Source organism: Cryptomeria japonica, chromosome 7, assembly GCF_030272615.1.
Source record: "Cryptomeria japonica chromosome 7, Sugi_1.0, whole genome shotgun sequence".
Taxonomy (NCBI): Eukaryota; Viridiplantae; Streptophyta; class Pinopsida; order Cupressales; family Cupressaceae; genus Cryptomeria; species Cryptomeria japonica.
In genome coordinates, this window is record NC_081411.1 from 152,046,735 (window position 1) to 152,070,970 (window position 24,236).

The 24,236-nt window shown below is 37.0% G+C and overlaps 1 protein-coding gene across 1 annotated transcript in view; it reads left to right on the forward strand.

The window, feature by feature from the left end:
- LOC131078270 (uncharacterized) overlaps positions 1 to 15,346 on the forward strand; it is a 56,366-nt gene extending 41,020 nt beyond the window's left edge. The window contains exons 5-8 of the mRNA XM_058015934.2: positions 11,369 to 11,548; positions 11,923 to 12,042; positions 14,588 to 14,721; positions 14,920 to 15,346. Coding sequence (XP_057871917.2) covers positions 11,369 to 11,548; positions 11,923 to 12,042; positions 14,588 to 14,721; positions 14,920 to 14,977 — 492 coding nt within the window. The 3' untranslated portion in view covers positions 14,978 to 15,346. The remainder of the gene's footprint in view (positions 1 to 11,368; positions 11,549 to 11,922; positions 12,043 to 14,587; positions 14,722 to 14,919) is intronic.
- Positions 15,347 to 24,236: the final 8,890 nt, after the last annotated feature.

The following is a 24,236-nucleotide window of genomic DNA, read 5'->3' on the forward strand; positions in this document are numbered from 1 at the left end:
TTGAGGATTTAAATATACCTTTTGAACATAGTATTATTCAGGCCTATGGGAAGAGCTTACATAAGTTTAGTTTCATCCCATGTTATTTTTCAGGCAAACTTTGGGTTGTTTATACTTTTAAGCACCAATAAAAGGTAAATTGCTGACAAACATTTGCACTGAAAACAGTGAATTATACAACAGTATCTATATAATCACTGAGACTAACCACATGCTCAGTTGAGTTTGATGCCCATTAGCTACTAAATTCATTGCCAGATTCTATAGGGTTAATATTTATTATTTTATATTTATTATGAATGTTTATGACATATGTTTGTTGGCAATGATTGATAAAAGCGAATTTTGGTAAAATGTTTGTCAATTCTCTTGTGAAATCTCAAGTCTAATGCAATGTATTAATGTCTGTGATGAATTCTTTACCATTGTTATGATATGCATATTTGAAATTTCTCTATATTTGTGAAAACCCCCCTGTTTTTTTAACAGTGTCCCCTGCCATCCCCCTGAAAATGACCCAAAAGTACCCCTGTACCGGAAACACGTCCTGGTGTCCCCTGCCGTCCCCATCCCTGAAACTTCGTGGATCATAGGTGTAAATTCTTATGCATGTATTTGTAAAAATGGATAGATAATATTATTATTATTAAATATATAGATGATAGATGATAGAATAATAATATTATTAAATGATAAATGGAATACGAGATAATAATAATATTAATAATGGATAAATGATAATATAGATATTATGGATGGATAAATAATAATATTAATGAATTAATGATGGATAAATAATAATATTTAATGGATAATAATGTTTGATAGAATAATGCATGAAAATGAAGTGGATCTACCCAGGATTAAGATGACAAATTTTATGTGTCTACAAGTTTATTGAGAGTTCCACCCTCATAAGTTATTTTTAAAAAGTGGGACATTTAGGGAGTCATAAGGGAACTTAATAAAATTAAAAAGGGAGATGTAAGGGGTTTCAAAATATTAATAAAATTAAAAGTGTGCATGGGAATCAGGGCAAAGTGGATGCCCTATTTAGGGGTCAATTGAAGATTAGATTATTCATTCAGGTTATTATCTTTTTGGGGAGTTTTGGCTGTAGCTTCTTCTGAAGGCAATTTTCTGGTTATTGAGGATGAAACCCCTCATTGATGACATTTTCTATGCTGTTGAAAGATACAGTCTGGGATATCTGCTACTTCTATCCTACAGGCAACAGGTGGATCCATCAAAACAAATAATCCAATCGTTTACAGGGCTGTTGTGGTCTTGTGAAGGCTGATTACACAGGTTTTGGAAGGGTTTTAACAGACCAAATTGGGCGGATAGGGCTGCAGGCAATCTTCAATCAATCCACTAGCATTTTGCACTCATAATTGAAGGTGTGGTGCTCAGAACTAAAGAATTGCAGGTCTGATTTTATGATAGTAGTAGTTTCCAGCTAGACACTCATTATGGGCATGCTTGAATTGGATTTGTAGGGGTTATTTATGAACTGGGTAGCTGTTACATTGTTAAAATATTTAGTATCTCGGTCAGCATTTAGATCTGGAATTGTCAGCTTCAGAATTGCATGTTGTGAGTGTATTTTCAGAATTCATTATTGGCTGTTATTTATTATTGTACTCAGGTGAATCATCAAGAAAACAAAAAAAAAAGACAACATACCCTTCTGCACCTTCTGTTTAGTCTGAAAAACCACACAAAATAAAATAGTATTTTTAATTTAAAAAGAACAACAGTAACAACTCATCACATCTTAAAGAAGGACCTAAAGAGTGCATGTTAAGTGTGGTGGTTGCAGATAAATGTTTGTACATCTCTAGTATCATTGACCATTCCTTTGATCCAATCAATTTTTCCCATGTCCTTGAGTGCATTGTTGTTGATGGTATGCACACAATAAGGAGTCCATAAATATGTTAATAATCTGCCTCAATTATTTTCTTTGCAACTTTGCACTTATAGGCTGCATTTGTCACTACTAGATCACATTCTGTGGCTTGACCTCTTGAATATCATCCTTGAGGATCTGAAATTGAATTTCAACATCCTTGCGATGCCCTGAACAACCAATTGCCTTAAGAAAAAATGCCCCCTTCGAACATGTAACCATGATATTGATGAGTGGACGATGCCTAATGTTCGTCCACCCACCCATGACTATACCGCATCCACTTGTCACACAACATTCCCTTTTCTCCATTAACACATTTATCTTGGAATAGTTTTTATCCAAGATTGTGGACCTCAATATTGTTTCCTTTGGTGGCACATATGATGTGCCTGCCCTTGCTAGCTTCACCATATCCTCCTTATAATAAGGAGAATGAGCCATGGAATGGAATGTTATTGGCAAAGAAGAATTTTCCAATGGCATCATCTGCCTCATCTTTCATCTACACATTGAATAATTCTACTAGTGGATTAGGAGTATCACTTGCAATTTTTGTTTCCCCCTAGCGGCCACTGCATGGGCCCTTGAAGTAGAGGAAGCTGGTGTACATGCAACTTGCCTTTTTAAATTAGAAGTAGAACTTTGTGGCTGGCTCTAATGACCTCTCGACCTTTGAGACAAAGAAGATGTAAGTGCAATTGCATTGCCTTCACCACCCTATAGCCTACATCTAAGTCACCGCATTCACCAAACTTCAAGTATCAAATTCGAAAATTTGGTGAATTTCTATAAAATATTAAAAATTCGTTCTAATTCGGTGGAAAATTTGTATGGAATAAAACTAGGGCCGTCAGTAGTCAAATGAGGGGGGCGGGCTTTATCCATAGATGATCTCGGGTCCTCGCTGCCTCCACAGTGGGCGGAGGATCCTCCATCAGCATGTGTAGAGTGGATAAAATATATGTTGACCTTGAGGCAATAAAATCGAAGCTTGGCACGCTTGGCTCTGCATAAATTACACAACACAGCCCTCGACCATTCTAATAGCTTGTCTTTTAGAGAAACATCATTTCCGTCAATTGTCGTACTCCCCTCTCGATCAGTTACTGTGCTTGCAGCCGCCGTTAAACTCAGCCTACGGTCACCTGGCAACACCAGACCATTGGTGGGCAAAACCCCTTTACCCTCACCACTACCATTTTAACGACTAGCAGTTTTTTGAATGCCTGTTTGTGAGAGATTGGGAATGCTCATTTGCGAGAGAATGGGTGTCGTGTTTGCAGGTGATGTGTATCCGACGAATATCACCACGAAAAATGCCTTCAAAACCGTGTTTTCCCTAAACGTGATGTATATTTGAACAATATTAAATAATAAATAATAAATAATAAATATATCCTAAGCTCACTATGGATGCAAAACTCCATTGCAAGCTTAAAATATATTTATTATTTAATACATAATATTCAACATATTTATTATTTATATATTAATAAATTAAAAAGTTAAAATTTTAAATATATTTATATTATAATGTTTTTTAAAATTTATTATAATGTATTAAAAATTTCCTAATATTGTTTTATTTGTAATAATTTTAATTTAATATATGAAAAATATTTATCTTAATTTCTAAAGTTTTATATAATATTATTTTATTTAAATAAATAATAAATTTGATCATTTTTTCTCAAATATATTTAAAATGTTAAATGAATTTATTATTTATATATTTACAAAAATTCAAATTTATATAGGCAAATTTAATGACAATTTTTTTTTCGAATTTTTTACCCCTTGTCGAACTTCATCGGAATTTTATTGTTGCCCTGGTGACTTAGGTCTACATATCTCAGCCTCCTAAATTTCAGGTTTTTCCCCAACTCCTCACATACATCTACACCTTTTCTTCGGATATGAAGGAGGTGGGCATTAACTCTGGTAAGCTGCCTTCAAATTCAAGGTTACAAAAGTGGCACTTCAACAACCTTGTTTCCCATTATGCCCCAACCTTGCTCTATAATTATGTTGCAAATTGTGGATGGGCAAATAATATTTGCAGTTGCACTTGCCATGGAATTCATGGTTTGGGTTTCATGGTCACCCCTCTTTGCTTCTACATTTTCATCAGCCCCAGGTGCATAATCAGATTTAATTTCACTTTGAACCTCAATCTCATCCTCACTCGTAGTGAAAACTCATAGTGACACTGCAATAAACAATATACAATTTATAAGTTTATAATTTAAATAATAAAATACAAACTATGCATGCAGCATGATGCAAAGGATTAAGACACAGATTTTCTTTTTGTTTTTAGGTTGCCCAAAGTGCAGAAGCAAAGGATACTCAAATAAAAATCTTTGTTTCTAAATTTGTCAACCAAGGATTTCAAGTAGAGGATATGCAAAACTTTTATCCTAGTTTGACAAAATAAAAGAATTGAACATTTAAACCAATAAAAGTAATTTGTAAAACTTAAATAAAAAAATAAAAAAGATGACAAGTCGTGTAATTAAAATTTAATCTTTTTTTTTTGCAAATTGCAAATTGAAAATAAAACTAATAACTATTTAAAAATCAAAATTGAGATTTGTAATTTAATATATGTTTTTTGTTTTATTTTCAAATTTGAATGTTGATGACAATGTGAATATGCAGCCATGTCAATGAATATGAATATGAAACTAACTTAAAAAAAGGTCACAAAATCCTACCTCTTGCTCCTCCTCAACCCAGTTGCACTATTTCAGTCTCACACTCACACCAGCAACTTGCTGTTGATATGTTTTTGTAAGTTAATTTAGGATCTGAGGGTGTTTTAGGGTTTGAGGGGCTTAGGTGGGGCCTTGGGCCATTAAGTTTCAGCCTGGATGCATGAATCAATTTTTTATTTTAAATTTTGAATTGCCTTTGTTGGCCATCTAGCTTTGGAAGCTCTCAGGAGCCCCTCAGATGTCTCGGTCTTGATGGCGTCTCCGAGGTGGTAGCTGTACAGCGTGTGATATTTCCCCCAAGTCCTTACATCCGATAAAGTTGGGGTTTTTTTTGGGGGGGGGGGGGGAATGTAATGTTCCCTTCTGTAAATGCCCTGGTTTTTGCCCTAAAATCACAATCCAAAGTAAACTAAGAAATGAATTAGGGATATCATTTACCAATTAGATCCTGATTGAGACCTGTTGACGTATTTTTTGGACAGCGTCAAACACAGAATAAAGTTACCAACGGTCAACTTACCCTTTTTGATCAAAATTAGTCCGTATGCTAAGATTGCACAAAAGTTCAAACGGCTAATTCCAAGGTTCCTCTAGTGTGTGGACGTGACTTAGTTGATTGATGGGTTTGCTGTAACCCAAGGGGCCTTATGTATGTTCAATTGAAGAGGATAATAAACTCATGCAAGCTCAAGGATTTTTGTATGAATGATTTGCAATGGAAGCCCTAATTTTGGATTTTTTTGTATTTTTGAAATATGCAGAAAGTAAATGAGAGTAGGGTAGAGAGAACTATGCTAAAGCTAATCTAATCCTAAGAACAGGAGACAGGATCACTCATGTAGAATCAAACCACGCTTCGCTTCGCCAACATAGCACAACTACGCGAAGACGGTGCGATCTTCAAAGGGTGTGTAGAGGTTTTTCATTTCACCAATGTGGACCATCGAATCGAACAATCTTTATTGATGATCGAAGTTAAGCGTAGACACATAACAAAAAGGCTTAGGTTAACTTTGCACGATATGCAACAATCAACTGCACACAAAAAGTATGAGCTCAGATTTTGCAACAAGTAATCCTGTCAAATCCGGTTCTCCTAACAACATGTAAGCAAATCTAATCTAACTAAAGAGAGCAAGACCATGCAAATTGCTAAAATAGAACAAGAATACACCATCAAAATCAAACAATGTATTAAGTTGGCTATTTCAACAATCCTGATGCAACAATCATAGATAATAATCTCCCCCCCCCTCTACAAATGAGGGGGGTCACCCCTTTATATAGGCTTTAAGCCTCGGCCACATGCAAAACCCTAATTAGGGTTTTCCATAAAAGATTCTCCACTCAAGATGCAACAAGGTGGGAATCAGCAATAAATACCCCATAAAGCCCATATACAATTAATTACAATCCTGCCAAAAATGGCACCCATAAAGCATTAATTAACCATTACATTCAAAAAGTGCCCACTATGCAATGAATGTACCCTTATGCAAAAATCGCCCATGATGCCATAAATGCACCATCATCTCCTGAACGTGATAGCTGCATGTAGAAGGAATCTACCATAATGCCATAAATGTGACGGCTGCATGCAAAGAGATGCTTCATTAATTCAGCTTTCGTTGACTCGGTTGCCACTTGGCAAGAAAAACCTTGGAGAGAGAAAACTTCAAGAGGGAGAATCTCTGATTCTGGAAGTATTTTTTTTTGAAGTTTCTCAACTTTCCTTGCCTTGAGGAGATTTTCAACAATTTTCCACCATCTCCTATTTTTTAGTAATTTTCCTAAAATTTAGGACCTGGATCCAGGAGAGGGAGTAATCTCTCACAAGTCCAAATTTGCAAAAAATTCCGGATTCCGACGAGATCTGGTGTCTAAAAATAGATTTTTCAAAATTTCTACTGAGGGGATTTCTGCATTTCCATTCTTTCCTTGACCCTCAAAATTTTCCTTTGCCTTGGAAATTTCCATCTCGGACTTTCAAACTTAGGCGTGGAATGTGGAATTCAGCTTGGTGTAAGGAATTTCACTATTTCCATGCCTTAGAAAATTCTCAACTTCCTGATTGGGCCTGGAATTTTGACTTTGATAGAGGAAATTCATCCTTTCCATGCTCTTTCCTTGATACGTTGACTTGGGCACCTGCCTTTGGACTTGGGCAATGATTCTGCATTGGTAAGGAATTTTGTGATTTTGAAGCTTTCCATGACCATCAAGTTTTGGCGTTCTAGTACCTTCCTTAGGCACAAATCTCACTTGGTGATGAAATTTTGAACCCTCTTGGATTTTCCACGCCTGGGACAATTTGGCGCCCTCCTGAGGAGTAGGGTGCAATTCTTCTCAAGGTGTGGAATTCACTCTGCCATGGAATTTCTTCATTCCTTTGATTTTCTTTGACTTGGCCGTTTCATCAACTTCTGAAAGAAATTTCACACCCCTTTTCAACATCCCCCTATTTTTTAGGGGTCCTCCTAAAATTTAGAAGCTCGGTTCATTTGATAGAGAAATTCCCCACGATTCCGAATCTATAGAATTTTCCACATTTTGATAAGATTCAGTGTTTAAAAATAGAAAAATCAAAAATTTTCTCGAGGGGATTTTTACTTTTCATTCCTCCTTGACCCCTAGACTTTCATGCCTTAGACAAATTTTCAATTTTCAGGATTAAGCATGGAATTCACTATGTCCTATTTTCCACACCTTAATCATTTAGGAGCACATCTTTGTGCACGGGCGTGGATTTCACTTGGGAAGGAAATTTCATGCTTTTCACATTTTCCATGACTACCTAAGCTTGGCGCCTGCAAGGAATTCACAAATTTTTTAATTCTCCTTGCACATTCCATTTTGGTGCCTTCCATTCATCTTGGGCGCTATTCCACCTAGGAGAGGTAATTCATAACTTTCTCCCTTCTCCATGATACTTCACTTTTAGCACCCTACCTAAGTGTTGGGCGGAATTTTGCATTGGTGGGGGAATTCATGCATTTTTCCATCTTTCCTTCATCACCTCCCTTTAGCGCCCTCCTTTCTCCTAGGGCACAATCTCACCTAAGTCATGGAATTCAACATTTTTTCTTTCCTCCAAGCACCCCTCAATTTGGCGCTTTCCATTAGTCTAGGGTGCTATTTCCATGTGCAGAGGAATTCATACTTTGTTTGGGATCTTCCATCACTTCCTTGTTTTGGCGCCTTCCTCAGTGCTTGGGCGGATTTCCACCATGGAGGAGGAATTCCACATTTTATCCTTCCTCCATGACACTTCCATTTTGGCGCCCTGCTGAGTGTTTGGGTGGAATTTTGCCTTGAATCCTCCAAGGCAAAATTTCATTGAATGTTGAATCCTCCAAGGCATATCAACTTTAGCGCCCAATTCCATTTCATGGCGCTATTTCTTCACTTCCATGGATTCTTGCAATTTTCGATCTTTCCCTGCAAGCTTCATTTTGGCGCCTGTCCTTGTCTTGGGGCGGATTTTCACTGTGAAGGAGGAATTCAACATTTCACGCTTCTTTCGGACTTGGATGGAGTTTTTTGAGTTTCTTCCGGATCAGACCACCATATAAGAATTTGGGGTGATTTCCCAGACTCAAACAAATTTCTCGAGCTTTCCACTTCAGGAATGGGTTTCTAGCACTTAACCATTTTCTGACTCTCCCTGTTTGCTTTCTCACTTTCTGTAATTAGAAGTAGTCGCGAATGCCTGATCTTTGTCACCTTGCCCGAATGGTCCTGTCATAACAAACTTTCCAAAAATAGAAACCTTTAAAATGTCAGCGTTAGATCCCTAGACAGGACATAGGAATGACTTACTATAGATAGAAACTTACTAAAGATAGAAATTACTAAAAATAGTAAGTTCGAATTTTGGCAAAATGATGACATTCCTGGACTCGGTAAAATCCCTAAAAAATAGGAACTTTCTAAAAAATAGAAAGTTGCTTTGTTTTGGCTCAAATTTTATTGGGAGGTTCTTTGAAGGGTCCTGATTCTAGTTGTATGTTTAGTTTCTTCAAAACTCTAATAGAAACCCCTAAAATCTAGGTCTAAAGGCAGAAACCCTAAAATTGACAAAACAGGTCCTAGACTTCACCAAATTCGCTCAAACGAAAAGCAGACTAAATCAAAATGACCCTCGAACACTTGCAAAGCGGAGAGACTAACAAGATTGCCACCAAAACCCACAAAAACAAAGACCAAACAACCAAAAAGGGCCTAAAAGGTTGGGGTCCCTATCTGGGATGGGGTGATGTGTGATTAGGTCACAACAAGACCCCTTAACCATGTTAGATATAAAATCGATCTTTCCTACTAGGGTTAGGAATATTATCTTAATCATCATTGTAGATTACATAATGTGCACGTAGGATTCAATAATACTTTTCCCAACAATCCATCCAAGTTATGGAGTCCCTTGGGAGATCATACAAGACGCCTCAAGCCTAGGAGCATAGAATGACACCCGCCATTTGGCCTCCCAGTTACACATACATATACTTTAAAGAATCTTACATATATATACTCTTATATGCATAGACATCCTAATGGCAAGAATATCAACATATAAATATATATCAGTAACAATACAGTTATCTGCACAACATTCCTACTTCCTCTCAAGTGGATGACAGATAACAATTCAGCCAGATCAGAATTCCATGTATTATGTATCATCCCAAATGCTGGAACAGCATATACATCTGCTGTCTAGTTTACTTAATGGTGAAACTATAAATCTATTGCTTGATCAAATATTTTTTGTTTCTTATTCCATTCGATGCCCTTCTTGGATGCTTGGAATGGATGCTTATATCTTCCTATTGAGGGTGAGAAGTCATCATGCGGTTACATCTGCTTGTAAGAGAGGCAACCCCTTCTTGTTCGACCATTGCTGTTCATAACTCATTACTGGCTTGGATTGCTTTGCTTAAGTTATTGAACCACCTCTTAACATTAATTCAAATTGCACCTAGCAATATTCTTTATACTCAATTGATTGTTTATTGCTGCTTGGGGGAAATGCTGTCATTAGGAGAGGAGGGATGATCTAACATTATTCAATGTGAAATAATCCTTATTAACGTGGCCTGCTTGTAGAAATCGAACTTGTTACTAGTACTACCATCATCACCATCGCTGGGGCGGGGGGTGGGTGTGGGGTGGTGGGGGGATTTTGAAGTCTTATGTAATAAGACAATTTTCTGAAAGGATAGATATATCTCCTTTATCCATTACTTATTTGTTTACACTTTAAGGAGGTTGTGAGGAATGTCATGGCGGGGGCATGACAGGGACGCGTCCCTTTGGAACACTGGCCAATCATGATGGTATTAACGCATTCTCTAAAACCAACTTCTTCCATTATTCTTCCAAGGCTTGTTATGGTTCATTATGATCTTGGATTTTCCATTAAATTTTATCTTATCAAATTAAAGTCCATAAAATCATGGAACTTTGGTTGTAAAAGAGGGACTATTTATATGTATTTCAAGTAGTTTGTTAGTGATTGAAATATATTAGCAATCAAATGATGACATTTATTTTGAGGCTACTCTACTTTCTAAGAAACTTTGCCTGATAAAATGATAGAGGCTAGTGGGCAAACCATTTGATAAAAATTAATAACAATATTTTTTCCCTTGAAAATGTCTTTGAGAAATTGCAGTGGACCGTCTTGTAGAGAGATTCAGTCTCATCAAGACGTTGGGTCAATGGGTTCCAGATAGAAGGTAAACAAAAGAATACCATTTCTGAAGGTGAAGTAGACAATCCTAATCTTTTGCCTAGAACTCCAGAGCCCATCATACCATATCAACTATGTATTGACTTCCGATGTTTGTCAGATTCAAGGACACAATTAGTTTTGAATCCCTTTATCGCAATTTCTCAAAGAAGCTCTCAAATCACTTGCAGCGTACTCAAATTTTTCTGGATTAAACTCAAAGAAGCATGCTTAACTCCTGGTTGGTTCATTGTGACACACAATTCCACCTGTAATTCACAGCCCGGTTAAGCCCATATCCTACATGAAATTGCATACTTATAAGAAGCAAGTTAACTGGCTGGTGAGCAAGTATGGTTATTTGCTATATGTTCTTATGCCAGAGGTCAAACAACCAACTAAGCTTGATACTCTGATTATAATCAAGTTTAAATTTAGTCCTGCCAATTTTGCCATCTCTAGTGCCACTTTGTAACAATAGAAACAAAGACTTGAGTACTGACCATAACTTGACTGGTTCGAAAATAACAAATTCAGCACCCATTTGGCTTTCTGGTCAAAACTCACAAAAAACTAGGTCAATGCAAGTAATTTTTGCAAATAAGTCAAGAGGCAATGAATTACTTGGGAATAACTGGCCAAGAAAATCCTTGAAAAAAAAAAATTGATATAATATGCTGTATGTTAGTACTGAGCACACTTTTAATACCCTTTGACCACACACATTCAATTCCAACTGTGAGTTGGGCTGCTTATATTCTGTTTGTTAACAATTTTTGCAAGCAGTATATGTTTTTGTTCTCTTTATTATGGAGTTTCCACTCCACTGCAATGATAAGAACCTGACTCTTGTCTGTGAGAGCATAATGGTTATGTGTATGTATGTATTTGTGATGCTTATCAGTTCTTTAGCATGATAGACTATATCTGTATTATTTTTGAATAGCAGCCCATGGATTTCATCATTTATCTTTTTGGTAATAGTAACAACTGCTTTCAACACTTCAGGTTCAGAATGTTGGATCCCAAGAAATTGGTGAAGAACTATTTTCTTTCATTACCAATTTAATGGAGACATCTGTAAAACAGTGGCATGCGAATGGAATTGTAGATGCTAGAGTTACTTATCTATTTGACAAAACAAAGGATCTCCCTGATGAGGCTACCACAGTTGTAAATGTTGATAAAGTAAGATTCATCTATCGCTTTCCTTCCAAATGCATGAATTTTGTATTTTTTTCTTGTATGCCATAATGTCCCTGCGTGACATGCTACAAGAAGAAAGAAAGGCAAACTTTGTTAATTCTCTTCTTATCCCTCATTTCACATCGAATAGAATTACTTTCTAAAATTTACGGGAAACAAGTGAGTGGTTCATTTTTTGGATCATCTGTATAAATTTAGTTGCAGCTTTTATGCAGGAGTCTATGGGTTTAGATTATGTATTGACTCCTAATTATGCTTCTGAGCCTGATTTAGTTGTTGTAGAAGTGTGTTGAATTATATTGCTGAAGGTTACTGTGAATCTTTAATGTGACTAGAACTTTATATTTTGTTTTCAGGCATTTGAGTCACCGGATACTTTAAGAAGCTGTGTGTCTTTTCTTAGACAACATGCAGTGGATGTCTCATCCAAAGCAGCCTGCTTAGTGGTGCCAAAGAAAGTGATTGCATTTCCCCAGGTAAATCTTCCTTTAATCTCTTTTGGTGAGTTTCTATGAAATTTTTGCAGTCACACCTATCCTAAAATCGGAGAATTATATTATGTTAGAATTAATTTTATCGTATGTAGCTTTCTTTTCACAAGTTTAATGAAATTTCAAGCTCGGTGTATGATGTCAGTGACTTGGAAGGTTGATTGTCTCGCTTGTATTTCCACTCTGGCTGCTATTTACTATTAACTTACCACCATTTAGCAATGTTACTAGGACTGTCTCTCTATTTTGTGCAGGACGTCAAGGACATACCTCTTTAACCAACTTTTGGATGCTAGAGTTGACTGTAATTTGATTCCAGTTCCTCATGAATTGCAAACTGCAAGAATGTTTCGCAACATAATTTTACTTATGTTAATTAGTTTTAATATTTCCATGTGGACACAAGATGGTGAAAGAAAGGAAGAAATTATATTAATATTCATGGGTGACCAAAAGTAGGCCAATGAGCCCAAAAGGGGAAGAAACAAAAACAAAAACACAATACAACTCTAGAGTACTAACAAGATCCCCAAAGAACAAAAGCTGAGTGAGTATTGGAGAGACAAGAGACAAGTCCCAACGAATATCTTTGTCTAGGCCTGAAATTGAAAGCCATTAATGACATCGGTGATCACTCTAAAAGGACCAATACTAGGTCTTGCAGTGCTTATTGAGGATTGTCTAATGCTAGGAGGGTTGAGTTGGGAAATTCTAAGAGAAGGCACTCCCTCTAGGACCACATCTAACCACCGAGATGGTTTTAACTTATATTATTGAAGAAGCTTGCAATATACTTTCATCCCTATGCATGGGGAGATGGCTAGACTGGACTAGATCTTTGTTGGCAAGGAGTCAAGCTGCATTGCTAGATAGAAGCACCAATTGAGAGAAAACAAAGTTGGTGCCAATTGTTATTGGTAGGAAATCATGGCCAGTACCATCAAGTAGGTGGACATATCTAAACTGCACCTTTATGTTAAACTAAGAACCATTGGGCATTGAACTCAAATAGAGGAAACGGCTGTTTCTAAAAATTATCATTTTTATGTGGGTGCTTAGAAGCATGCAACAAATGGCCATGCCGAGTACACAATTTTTATATGTTTGGGAACCTTCCTTAGCTCTAGTTTCTTGAGTGGAAGAATATGGCATTTGATGAAGGTAACCCTGGCAATGTGATTATTGCCGTAAGAGAGTAGTTTGCAACCTATATCTAAGGTGTTACTCATGACTGGTATCAAAGAGTGGTGTGTCAGATGATTGATAAAATTATTGTTCTTGGAAGACAACTGCCCTATTTTTCCAAGATTTATTAATGTTGGGTGTGCTATTTTTATGGTGGTTCACATGTTTTAGAGACCAAAGTTCAATGTGGGCCATTATCTGATTAATATGCGACACACCAGTTGTTTCACCATATAGTTGATCAAAGGTCATGGTGGGTAAAGCTGGAAGTGGCTTAAAATAGTAAAAAATAAGAACTATTTGATGAGTCGAAGTGCCATGAAATATTGTCTTGTTCCAAAGTGGTTTGTGCCAATAAATCAAGCTTTATATTAAATGTAGGAGAAAGCTTACAATATGACCCTTGCTCTATCCAGAGGGATCTGTAACAGATATTTGTAGCACAAACAGATTTGAGCCATTAGTCTGTCTGCAATATATCCATTTCAGTCTACACCATTGCTAATCTAAACAGCCTTTAAAGTAAACAAAATTAAACAAAGACAGCAAACAAAAAACTGTTAATGTGGTTACTGACCTACGCTTTCCTTAATTGATCCATCAACTATTATATATCGCTCAAGTAGGTGTTTGCTAACAATACATTTTAGCAGACAAAAAGAGCACCTCTTGGGTTGAGATTTAGGATCTCATGGATTTATAAAATCTTCGTAATTAGTGTTGTTGTTTACCAGGCACAGAGGGGGATCTATATATTTTAAGATAGAATATGAAATGTAAAAATTGTAAGTCTCAAATTTGAAGAAAAAAAGTAGAAAGAGGTCATGGATTTGTTGTCAAGACAAATGTCCTGTTTAGAAGTTGTTGTGATCAGTGGTTTATAATTTGGTATATGTAAATCATTTTAGATGTTAATTTATTACCCCTTGTTCAAATGGAAAGAGTTATCACTTATATCCACAGAGGTTAGAAGGGTAGGGTTGGGTGGTAGGCTCTGAATGCAACAGTTGTGAGTACAACTGTATATGGATTTTCTTACAATTTTTTTGATTGCGAATAGAAGATTCACTTTAGGGGACCTTCCATGTAAATCCAACATGTAGATTATTGTGCTGTGTAAGTGAGTACAATTGCATATGGATTTTTTACAATTTATTTTAATTGCAAGTAGAAGATTCCCTTTAGGCGACCCTCCATGTAAATCCAACTGGTAGATTAGTATGCTGTGTAGCTACAGTATCCAAGTTGTATTTGTTGAACTGAGTGCAGCATTATAACAGTCATTTTTTATACTTATTCCTGCATCAAATAGGGTAACTTAATTAAATTAGTTTTGCGATTGCAGGTTTGGAAGGGCCAAGGGATCAGAAAATGGAAACATGGGCAGGGTGATGGTTTTTTTGTCCAATTTGAGTCGCCTGTTATACATAAATTGTGGTTTGTTTCCAGCTCAATTGAGAAAGGACAAACTTTGTGCAGGTATGTTTTTGCTTACGCCATGTGTATTGGAGAATTGGATTAGCCTGATCTTGAACGTTTTCTTTTAATTGCTTTGCATTTTAATGCTTAATATGTTTTTGAAAAATTTCAAGTGAAAATTAACTAGTGTTACTTTAATTTGGTATGTTGGAGATGCTATTTAAGCATATTCATTAACAGGCTTTTATTTTATTGCAGGGATCCTGAAGCATTAGATTTGGATGCTCACCAAGTGCTTCCACCTCTTTTCAGATAGAGAGAGCACTTGTTTTCAATTTTTTATACTGTACCTTGAAGAGTGTATTTACAGTTTTTAGTTGTCAAGAAAGCCCTCAGAGCTTGCAGCTGCCTATCAATATGAGGGAGGAATAAGGTGAAAGCTTGAATGGCTAATTTTGTTGGCCAGCTATCAGTTATCATCTTTAGAAAACAAGAGGACTGATCTATCATCTGTCATTGTATCTTTACATATGAAAATATCATTCAAAAGAATTTTGTATTTCTAGCTATGTTGTGCCTGTCATTTGGTCTCAAATCCATCCCTGGTAATTTTGTTATTCCCAAACATGCATTGTGAAGGTAGCTTTGCAATTAAGGAATTTTGTCGATTATTTTCTCTGGAACAGTTTCTATGTCATATTTGGATGTTTAAGTCTTGTAATGGCATATGAATCATCTTAAGAACAAATCTGTTTTTTGTTTTGATTGTTGGAAAATGGAAACATTAAATCCATATGTAGCATAATGATTGACTGAGTTAAGTAATTTGAGGTTTGTGGCTAGAGATCTACTGTGGATGAAGTATTGAGGTTTCTTTTATTTCTTTTCATCCTTACCCCATTTCACATGAATATATTTGAAAACATGCAAAAGGTTGTAGTCACTGTTAGTTTAAATAGTCTACTAGCACTAACAAATGTGACGCAGGACAGTCTGACCCTGGGTATATCTGCAAAATAAGCATTCCAAGCTTTGCTGAAACAAGCATACACAATAATGTTGGGTGGATACATAGTTTATGAAAAGAAATCACTTTGTTGCCCTTGCTTTTGATATCAAGAAATGACTCATATTGGGGGAAGATGAAGATGTTCTACAAGTGTATGCAAGCATTTGGGTTGAGAATTTTTTGCAATCATTTATATGATTACTGTGGGGTGTATCTCAGTGAGTATTTGGATACCAGCCTATATATATGCGCTTAAAGAAAGATCATTTAATGTTACTAGCTGTTTGCTTTTATTTCTCTCCCCTTTATCATCTGTTATGGTGTACCAGTACATCCAACTATTACAGCTTTTCTAATTGTTCATTTACCCTTTAAGTTCCAACTGTCCAACTGATTAATCATTTGCTATCTACTGTTTACAGCTGTTCTAGCTCTCAACTATTTGATGCCCAACTACATACGTTTGCTTGTGAACTAGCGTTTGCTTGTGAACTGTAGCTTACTTTTAAAAATACCGGGGCGGGGGAGTAAATTTTTTGTTTTACCCTAAAAAATTAGAACGACCTTTTAGCTGTGAACATGACCCACGAGAAAATAAAATCTGGCAGTTTGTGAAGTGCATCTGAGCCACAAAATTAATATATAATCCAAATGTTTGATGGGAGATAGTAATGAAATGTTTAATGGAACTCTTAGGATTGAAATATCAGTGAGATTGTAATGAAATCTATGTCAATGCGAAGTTCCAAGCTCCATAAATTTGCACGAAAGATCTTTGTATTATTATTATTGTACTAAGAAAATGTTGTTTTTGGGTTATGAATAATTAACTGAATCAGTGATGATTATATTGGGGGAGTGTCTTACAAGAACCTCTATATTCGTTGGTCTTTTTACTAATTTTAGTAATTGGTAAAACGATGGCATTGCAAATAATATAATGTCTATAAGCAACTATAAAATAACAAAATGATATGACATTGACATCTCCTCGCCTCTCCCCAAGGATGTTGTTCTTATGGTTGGGGATAGGCCTTGCTCTCAGCCGTTGGATTATGAGGGCTTGCCCTTCCATTGTCGAAAATGTTTCTCAACGAGGCATCTTGCTTCAAACTGTTCTCTTCTTCGTCATAAGGGTGCGGCTACTTGGTGGAAAGATGCCACCATTGAACATTTGACTATCAATGCGTTGGATATTACTTGTTCCTCTCATGAGGATGATGTTTCCTCTTGCTGAACCTTCTACTGACCCTCTCACTGTTGCTAAACTTTCTACTGACCCTCTCACTGTTGTTCAACAACCTTGTTCTACTACTGTTGAGCCTGCTTCTGGTGCTGTTCTGCTTCGACAGCCTACCTTGCAACAATCTGCCGTTGTTTCTCAGCTTCAGGTTGCGGTTCTACAACAACACTCTGCAACTACTTCTTGCCACAACTTTGTTGAATCACTTCCACTTGATCTCTCTCTTGGTCCTAATGATTGTATCGCTTGGACTGTGGTTCGTCGAAGGCGAAAGGGGACGTCTTCCCCCCTTGTCCGAACATTTTGATGAATAGATAATAACATTGGGTGGGACATTTTGACGAATAGATAATAACATCGAACATCATGATTGTAAAAAATGTAGGTGTTAAATACAAGACAAATGTATTAGGGACCATGGCATTGGATTGATTTTTATTATAAAAGCAACAAAACAAAGGTGCCGGCCTTATACAAACTTTAACCCAAACTATCTTTCTGCCTATGACTAACAACAATCCAGGCAATATTGTTGTTAGAACATCATTACAAGAGGGATTAAGAGGGGAAATCCCCTTAGAGGGCTTGTCAACACCTAGAGAAGAATGTTGACCATCAACCACCAAAAACTGGAGTTGAATAGGATCAATTGGAGTGAAATCCATAGGGCAAGTGTGTTGCAAGGTGTGCGCCCTTGGTCTCCTTGTGCTGTGCATCGTAGCGCTCGGGTTTGTGACATGGCTTAACTGCCACCTGTGGACTTTATAAGTTTAGTGGTTGTATCGGGTATTAATAGGTCGATCTTTTGGTGCAACGACAACCACACTTGTAACAAGTGGTATCAGAGTTGGTCATAGGTTCAAACTCCTCGTTTTGGGGGGGTGGGGGGATTGTTGCACGCTGTGCACCCTTGGTCTCCTAGTGTTGTGCAGCGTAGTGCTTGGGTTAGTGACATGACTTAACCGCCTCCTGTGGATTTAATAAGTCTAGTTGTTGTATCGGGCATTAACAGGTTGATCTTTTGGTGCAACAACAACCACACATGTAACAAAGAGGAGGCCACACTAGAAGCAATAGGTGGGGCATGATCCACGAGAGTCAGAGGTCACACTAGTAGTGAGAGGCTAAACATCACCCTAGGAAGAGTCATCAACTTGTGAAGAGTAAAATAAATTGAAGCCTCAATAGTCAAGTGATCACTATTAGTATCCTTCTACCAAGTAGCAACACCTTTACGACATGAGAGGACAATTTATAGGTAGAGAAGCATCTACGATATCAAAAGGGGAGGCCCACATAGTTTAGCAATTGAGTCCATGGTTTATCCCCAACCATAAGAAACATGTCGCTAGGGAGAGGTGTAGAGATGCCAATATTGATTAAAATGCGAGCAAAAATAGAATGACCCATGAATGAAGTGGTATCAAGCTTCAAGAAGCAGCCAATATAGTTACTAATGGCCTCATAACAAGAATTCTGTCATAAATGAAAGGGAAGATTGGGAAGACGAGCCCACACTAGAGATACATTAAGTGGTTTAGGAAGAGGGTTAAAAGAAGTTGTCTAGGGTTCCATCATGAGATAGTTAACCCCAAGCCAACAACTTGCTCAACACCAAGTCACAATCATCGACAAGCAATACAAAAACCCTTAGCACAAGGGAAGAGCTCAATGCTACTAACAACCAAGGGCTTCCAAGAATCCAACACCCAATGATGCAGATCAGGGAGAGGAGGCCAAAGACCAACAAATCTAAACACCAACCCACAACGTTGGTAGAAATCCACATTTTCAACCACATCTTGGCCACAAACCATAATAGGGGATGCCTTGGCTCAAGAAAGATGATGAAAATTCCCCTTGGGGGGGAGGGCACCAACAAATCTAGCAACGTGAGCAAAGCTCTGCTCACTAGCAGTAGAGAAAAGGCCTTGGAGGGGGGGCCTTAACAACTACTACACCAACCATAGGATGCTGACCAACATGAGGAACCCCCTCATGAGTAGGAGGAAAAATTGATTCAGAAGCACCACCAACCCCCACCAAACCCACTAGAGAAGTTGAGGCGAACCCCACGACACCACCAAACACATGCAAAGACTCAACAATCGTAGGGGCAGAAGCTGTAGCACCGAGAAACTAATTCTAAAAAGATTTTGCTGTTGGAGTGTGAGTGAGAGCCATTCCATGTTATCAAAGGTACATGAAAGAAGAGATTATCCACATGAAAAAAGCTATTATCCACATATAAAGCTAAAAATCTACATGCATACTTGATCTCAACAATTTGAGTAATCGAAAACTCAAAAACATATTATAGAAAGTACTAAAGTTTTGTTAGATTCCATCGTTAGGATTTAATACCAATCGATATGACTATATTACTATGTGTGCTTTTTGGTGAATATTTATATAGGAAAGACTATGTTTATGGTAAATGATTCAAAAATTGAGCTAGTAGGGGATTATCGGAGATCTAGAGCATTACTTCAATTGCTAAGGTAAGAATTAATAATTTTTTATACTTGGTAGTTGTTAGTAAGAAATCTAGGATGCAAAATGGAGTTTTGTACCCAAAGGATTTCTGATGTCGTAGTCTTCTACCTTGAACTCAATCCTATTGAGGCGATAAGGAAATGTATTCCGAATCCTATTGAGGCAATAAGGAAAGGTATTCTGAATCCTATATTAGTTGTAAATCATAAGAAAATACCATATACATAATATTTTAGAATTTATACTTATTTGTATTAATATATCAGTATGTGCATTACATCCTTATATCTCTTTATTTTCTATATTCTCCTTATTACATCCTACTTATCATTCTATTGGAGAATACATCTTACTATCTACTTATAGTTAGAATAGGGGACGTGACACTTAGATAATATTTCTAGATTACATGTTATCATTCCAAGCTCATTATGGACCCTTGTTTTTTGTTAGATATCTCTGGATAGGTGTTTGTACAATGTTTTTTTTGCTAACATCATCCCTCTTCAAAACTATGACTTTTCCTCAAATCAACCTAATCAAGTATCACAATGGTATTATTTTAACCTTGCTCCACTAACATAAAACTGTAGGATGTTGCTATCTAAAGACTCCAATTAGATTGCTCTAGAATCTAGAATATTATTGATTTTATATGGTAGAATATTATTGATTTTATATGGTCCTAACCATTAGACTTTTGAGTTTTCCTTGCTTCTTAAACCTGTTGTCATATAACTGTACAATATCTGCAAGTTACAATTGTTGCCCTTAGGTTTATGTCATGCAAGGTTTTCTTGCCTTCTTTGTTTTGCCCATAAGTGTGGTTCGGCCAATTGCCTTTCTTCATCCAACTTTTTCCAATTCTTCTAGCCTATGTTTTTATAGATTCTTCATTAGTTAGTCTTCATGTGAGGGTTGTGCAAAGATTATTGACTATAAAATTAAGTGGTAAGATAGCTTCTGTGTCATACACTAGGTCGAAGAGTGTATGCGATGTTGCTCTTTTGTATGTAGTCTAGTAATCCCAAAGTATTGCCAATATCTTAATATCCCAATCAATTCTATTTGCATTGCATATCTTGGTGAGAGTGGTTCTAAGGATCTTATTTAATGCTTCACTTGCCCCACTTGCTTGTGGACGGTAAAGAATGCTCTAGTTATGTAGTTTTATTGAGAGAATGCTTTCCCTGGTCATTTGTGGTACTAAGGGGCACTTGAATCTAGTAATAATATCATTGTACACGAATTTAGCATTGGTATATGTAGTACCGTTTTGGTTGGTTCAACTTTTGCCCATTTGGTCAAGTAATTGACACCAATAACAATGAATCTCGCTTTGTATAGTTTATTAAAGAATCAATAGGGTCAATGAAATAAATCACCCATTTTCCAAGGGATTTTGTGCTAGGACTGGTTGTAGTGGCATTTTATCACGAGCTGTAGGGCATCTGGTTCTCTGACATGTATCACATTGCGTGGTATAATGCTTACCATCTATATATTATTGGCCACCATAATCCTGATAACAATATCTTTCCGGTTGTAGCATCTCCACAGTTATGCTCTCTTTCTATTCCCTCACACGCTTCTCTAAGAATCTACTTGCTTTCGTGCTCATAGATGACTCTTTGAAGTACTTCATCTATTTCTTTCTTATACAAAGCTCCTTCAACAAAAGTAAATGGTAGTGATTTTCTTAGCTACAGTTGTTTGTCATGGGCATTCATATCTGAAGGGAATGTTCTGGTAGAAAGTGGCTAAATGACATCATGTAATTCCTCTGATACTATTGTGATCCATAAAAGGTTTGTGCTAGGTAGGTCTTCTTCATTAGCTTCTTTAGGCTCCTCCTTTATATCAATCTTCGATAAGTAGTTTGGTCCTTGATTGTTTCTCATGGGTTTGACCATTATAGTAATGAAACAATAAGAGCCATCTACATATATACGTCCTTGTATCACTGGTTTGTTTAAGAGGAACTTCAAGGTTGCTTCTAGCTCCTGAACATAGTGAAATATGCTCACTGGGATTTTACACTGACTTAATGCGAATTCTATGTGAAGAAAGGTTACTACAAGATTACAAAGGATTGGTTCACTATACCTAGGAAGGGGCAATCCAAATTGCCAAAAACCATCTGCAAATCCTTTTTGGAAAATAGAAATCCTAGATATAAGTGTTTAATTACATAGGCTCAGAGGATATGAAGATACATTTAATCTCGATGAATAAATTTTCTTCTTTGTTCAAGTTATATGTGTTGGAGAAATGTACCTGGATTGGGCAGGTTTATTTAGTGAGTGATTGTGTTATATGATCACTTAGTTCATGCTAAATAAATCTTTCTACACGTCATCTTGTCTTTTCTATGCCCTATTGTAAAGTGGAAAATTAGGAACCTTAGCTAAATTCGCCACTTGGGAGAAAGATGGGAACTTAACTAAGGTTCAATTTTCACTTGGGGGACTTCACATTCAAAAGAGGGGGATGGATCCACTAGATCCAATTCCAAAGGCTGTAAGGATTGAATACTAAGTAGATTAGAATGGAATTAACCCTCTTTTGTAAGTTCATTGATTGAATTAAGACAAAGTACTGAAAATGGAGACAAAGTATGCGAAAACAGTGAGTTATAGATTCGAGATTCAGCCATGCACCTGGATCTGAGAAGTTTGAGATGATTTGGAGCTGCTGTGCAAAATTCGGAAAAAGTTGTAGGGACCATGTGTCTAGACATGGGCACCCTCCTATCAGTCCGCTGAACTTTCCGTGCGTCGAAAAGGGTTTTTCTGTCTCTGTGAATAAAAATTTAATTCTAGAAGTATAGTTGTGCACCTATTTCCCGCACACAGGGAAATGTGTTGGGAATATGGGTTTGTCTTTAGATCAAACCTCGATTTTGGAATTAACCAAGTGGTTGAAATAATGTAAATGAAATAACTGAAAGTAGAAATCCTTCTCTTTGAGAGGATGTTGAATTGATTGAAATTGAAATGCTTATACCTCCTTGTGAAGTTTTGTTTGACTCCACATGGAATTAGGGTTTCATGAAGTAGAATGTTGATCTCCTCTTCAATGCCTGAAATATTGTCTCTATTGTTGCTCCAAAGCTTCAAGGAAGACTGAAAATGCTCAATTGCTCTCGAATGCTTGATCTCTTGGATGTTCAAATGCTTGATTAAATTTCATGTATGTTCAAATGAGAGGGGAAATCCCTCTTATATACGTGCCAGTGGGTTTAATTGACTGATTTTCTGACTTGGGCTGACATAGGGGGGATTTTCTCGCTCTAATTTGAGGTGAGCACAAGGGCGGGGGACCCCAAAATGGGTCCCAAATAAGGGATCCCAGGGTGCCACGCCCTAGTCCCTGTGGATCCTAGGGCGCCACGCCCTTGTCCTGCCCTATTTTGGGGTAGGATCAAGGTGCAGACAAAGTGCAGTGTTGAATTGCTATGCATTTTTCACGTGCATGAGCATATTCAGGTCTCCGATTAGACCGAGGGGCACAAACACAAAGGTGAAGACCCAAATGCAGTCGAAAATTGCAAGGGGTGCAATTTTAGGATGTTACACCTATCTTGCACACAACACTGGGTAGGTTTAGACTATGCAAAAGAATATGATGATGGCATACAAACATATGAATTCTACTTGAATTTGTAGTTATAGAAGAGTTATGCTAATTTTAGGAGAGTGAACATGACACATTCACTATGAAATTGGTACGAGAGTTACAAGGACATCCAAAGTGGCAAATTTCACTAGAAGTGGCCATGCTAATAAAATTATATGGTAGTTATTTTCTATAGTTCCCTACCTTCACATACATAAGGGTAGGAGGCTTTGATGGTTTCCCCCTAAAATTGCCCAGGTATGTGGAAGATAAGTTCAATTTGATTGAGTTATGTAGATAGATTTGTGAAGTCAATATGAGGTGTGCTAAAAGAAGGAAAATAGGCATTCAATTCCCCATTTATCTAGGAATGTATAATTGTAAAACACATTCAAATGCCTTAAATATTTTAAAGGCGAACAAAATATACTATGGACACTTATGATGTCCTTACACTCAAATTTGACAGTAAGGATTTTGTTAGAAATAATTTGCACTTGGGCCCTAAATTTCATCATGTATCTCGGTTGGAGGATTATTGGGAGGATTGCACAGACGATTTCAAGGTGAGAAAAAGGGATGATTGGTCAAGAATGAATTTGAAGCAAATAATAGATTAGCAACTTGGATGGGATGTTCACGGTGTCATTGACGATGGGTTTGACATGATCAGCCCTACAAATGCTTCTCATGTATAGATGCAACCCCTAGACTCATTTGATTAGAATTGACCCAAGGAAGAGGATGTGGCTAGAAGGACTATGACAATACTAAGAAGAACTCAAGTTTGGGTGGATAAGAAGAAAGGTGAGGCCTCCAAGACCACCCCAACAAAGACAAGGAGATTAGTGGGGCAGAGTAGAATCAATAATGTGAACTCTTCTTCTATAACTCCACCTACACAGGCAACACCCCAACTAACCCGAGAGGAAATGGAGTGAAGAACCATCGAATAAGATCCGAGCTCCCAAGAAGACATGTGGGGATGGCTCATCATCAAACATTGGAATAGAGGAACAAGAGAAAGATACAGATTAGAAGGAAAAGAAAGGAGAAGGAAATAAGACAACCAAAATTGAGAAGGTTAGGGTTAAAGGAAACCAGATCGTTCAAGAGGCAAAAAAAAATTATGTTGTTAGTGGTAAGCCCAAATGTCCATTTCCTTTTGACCTGCAAAATGCAGTAAAGACCCATCTTGTGAAGATAACT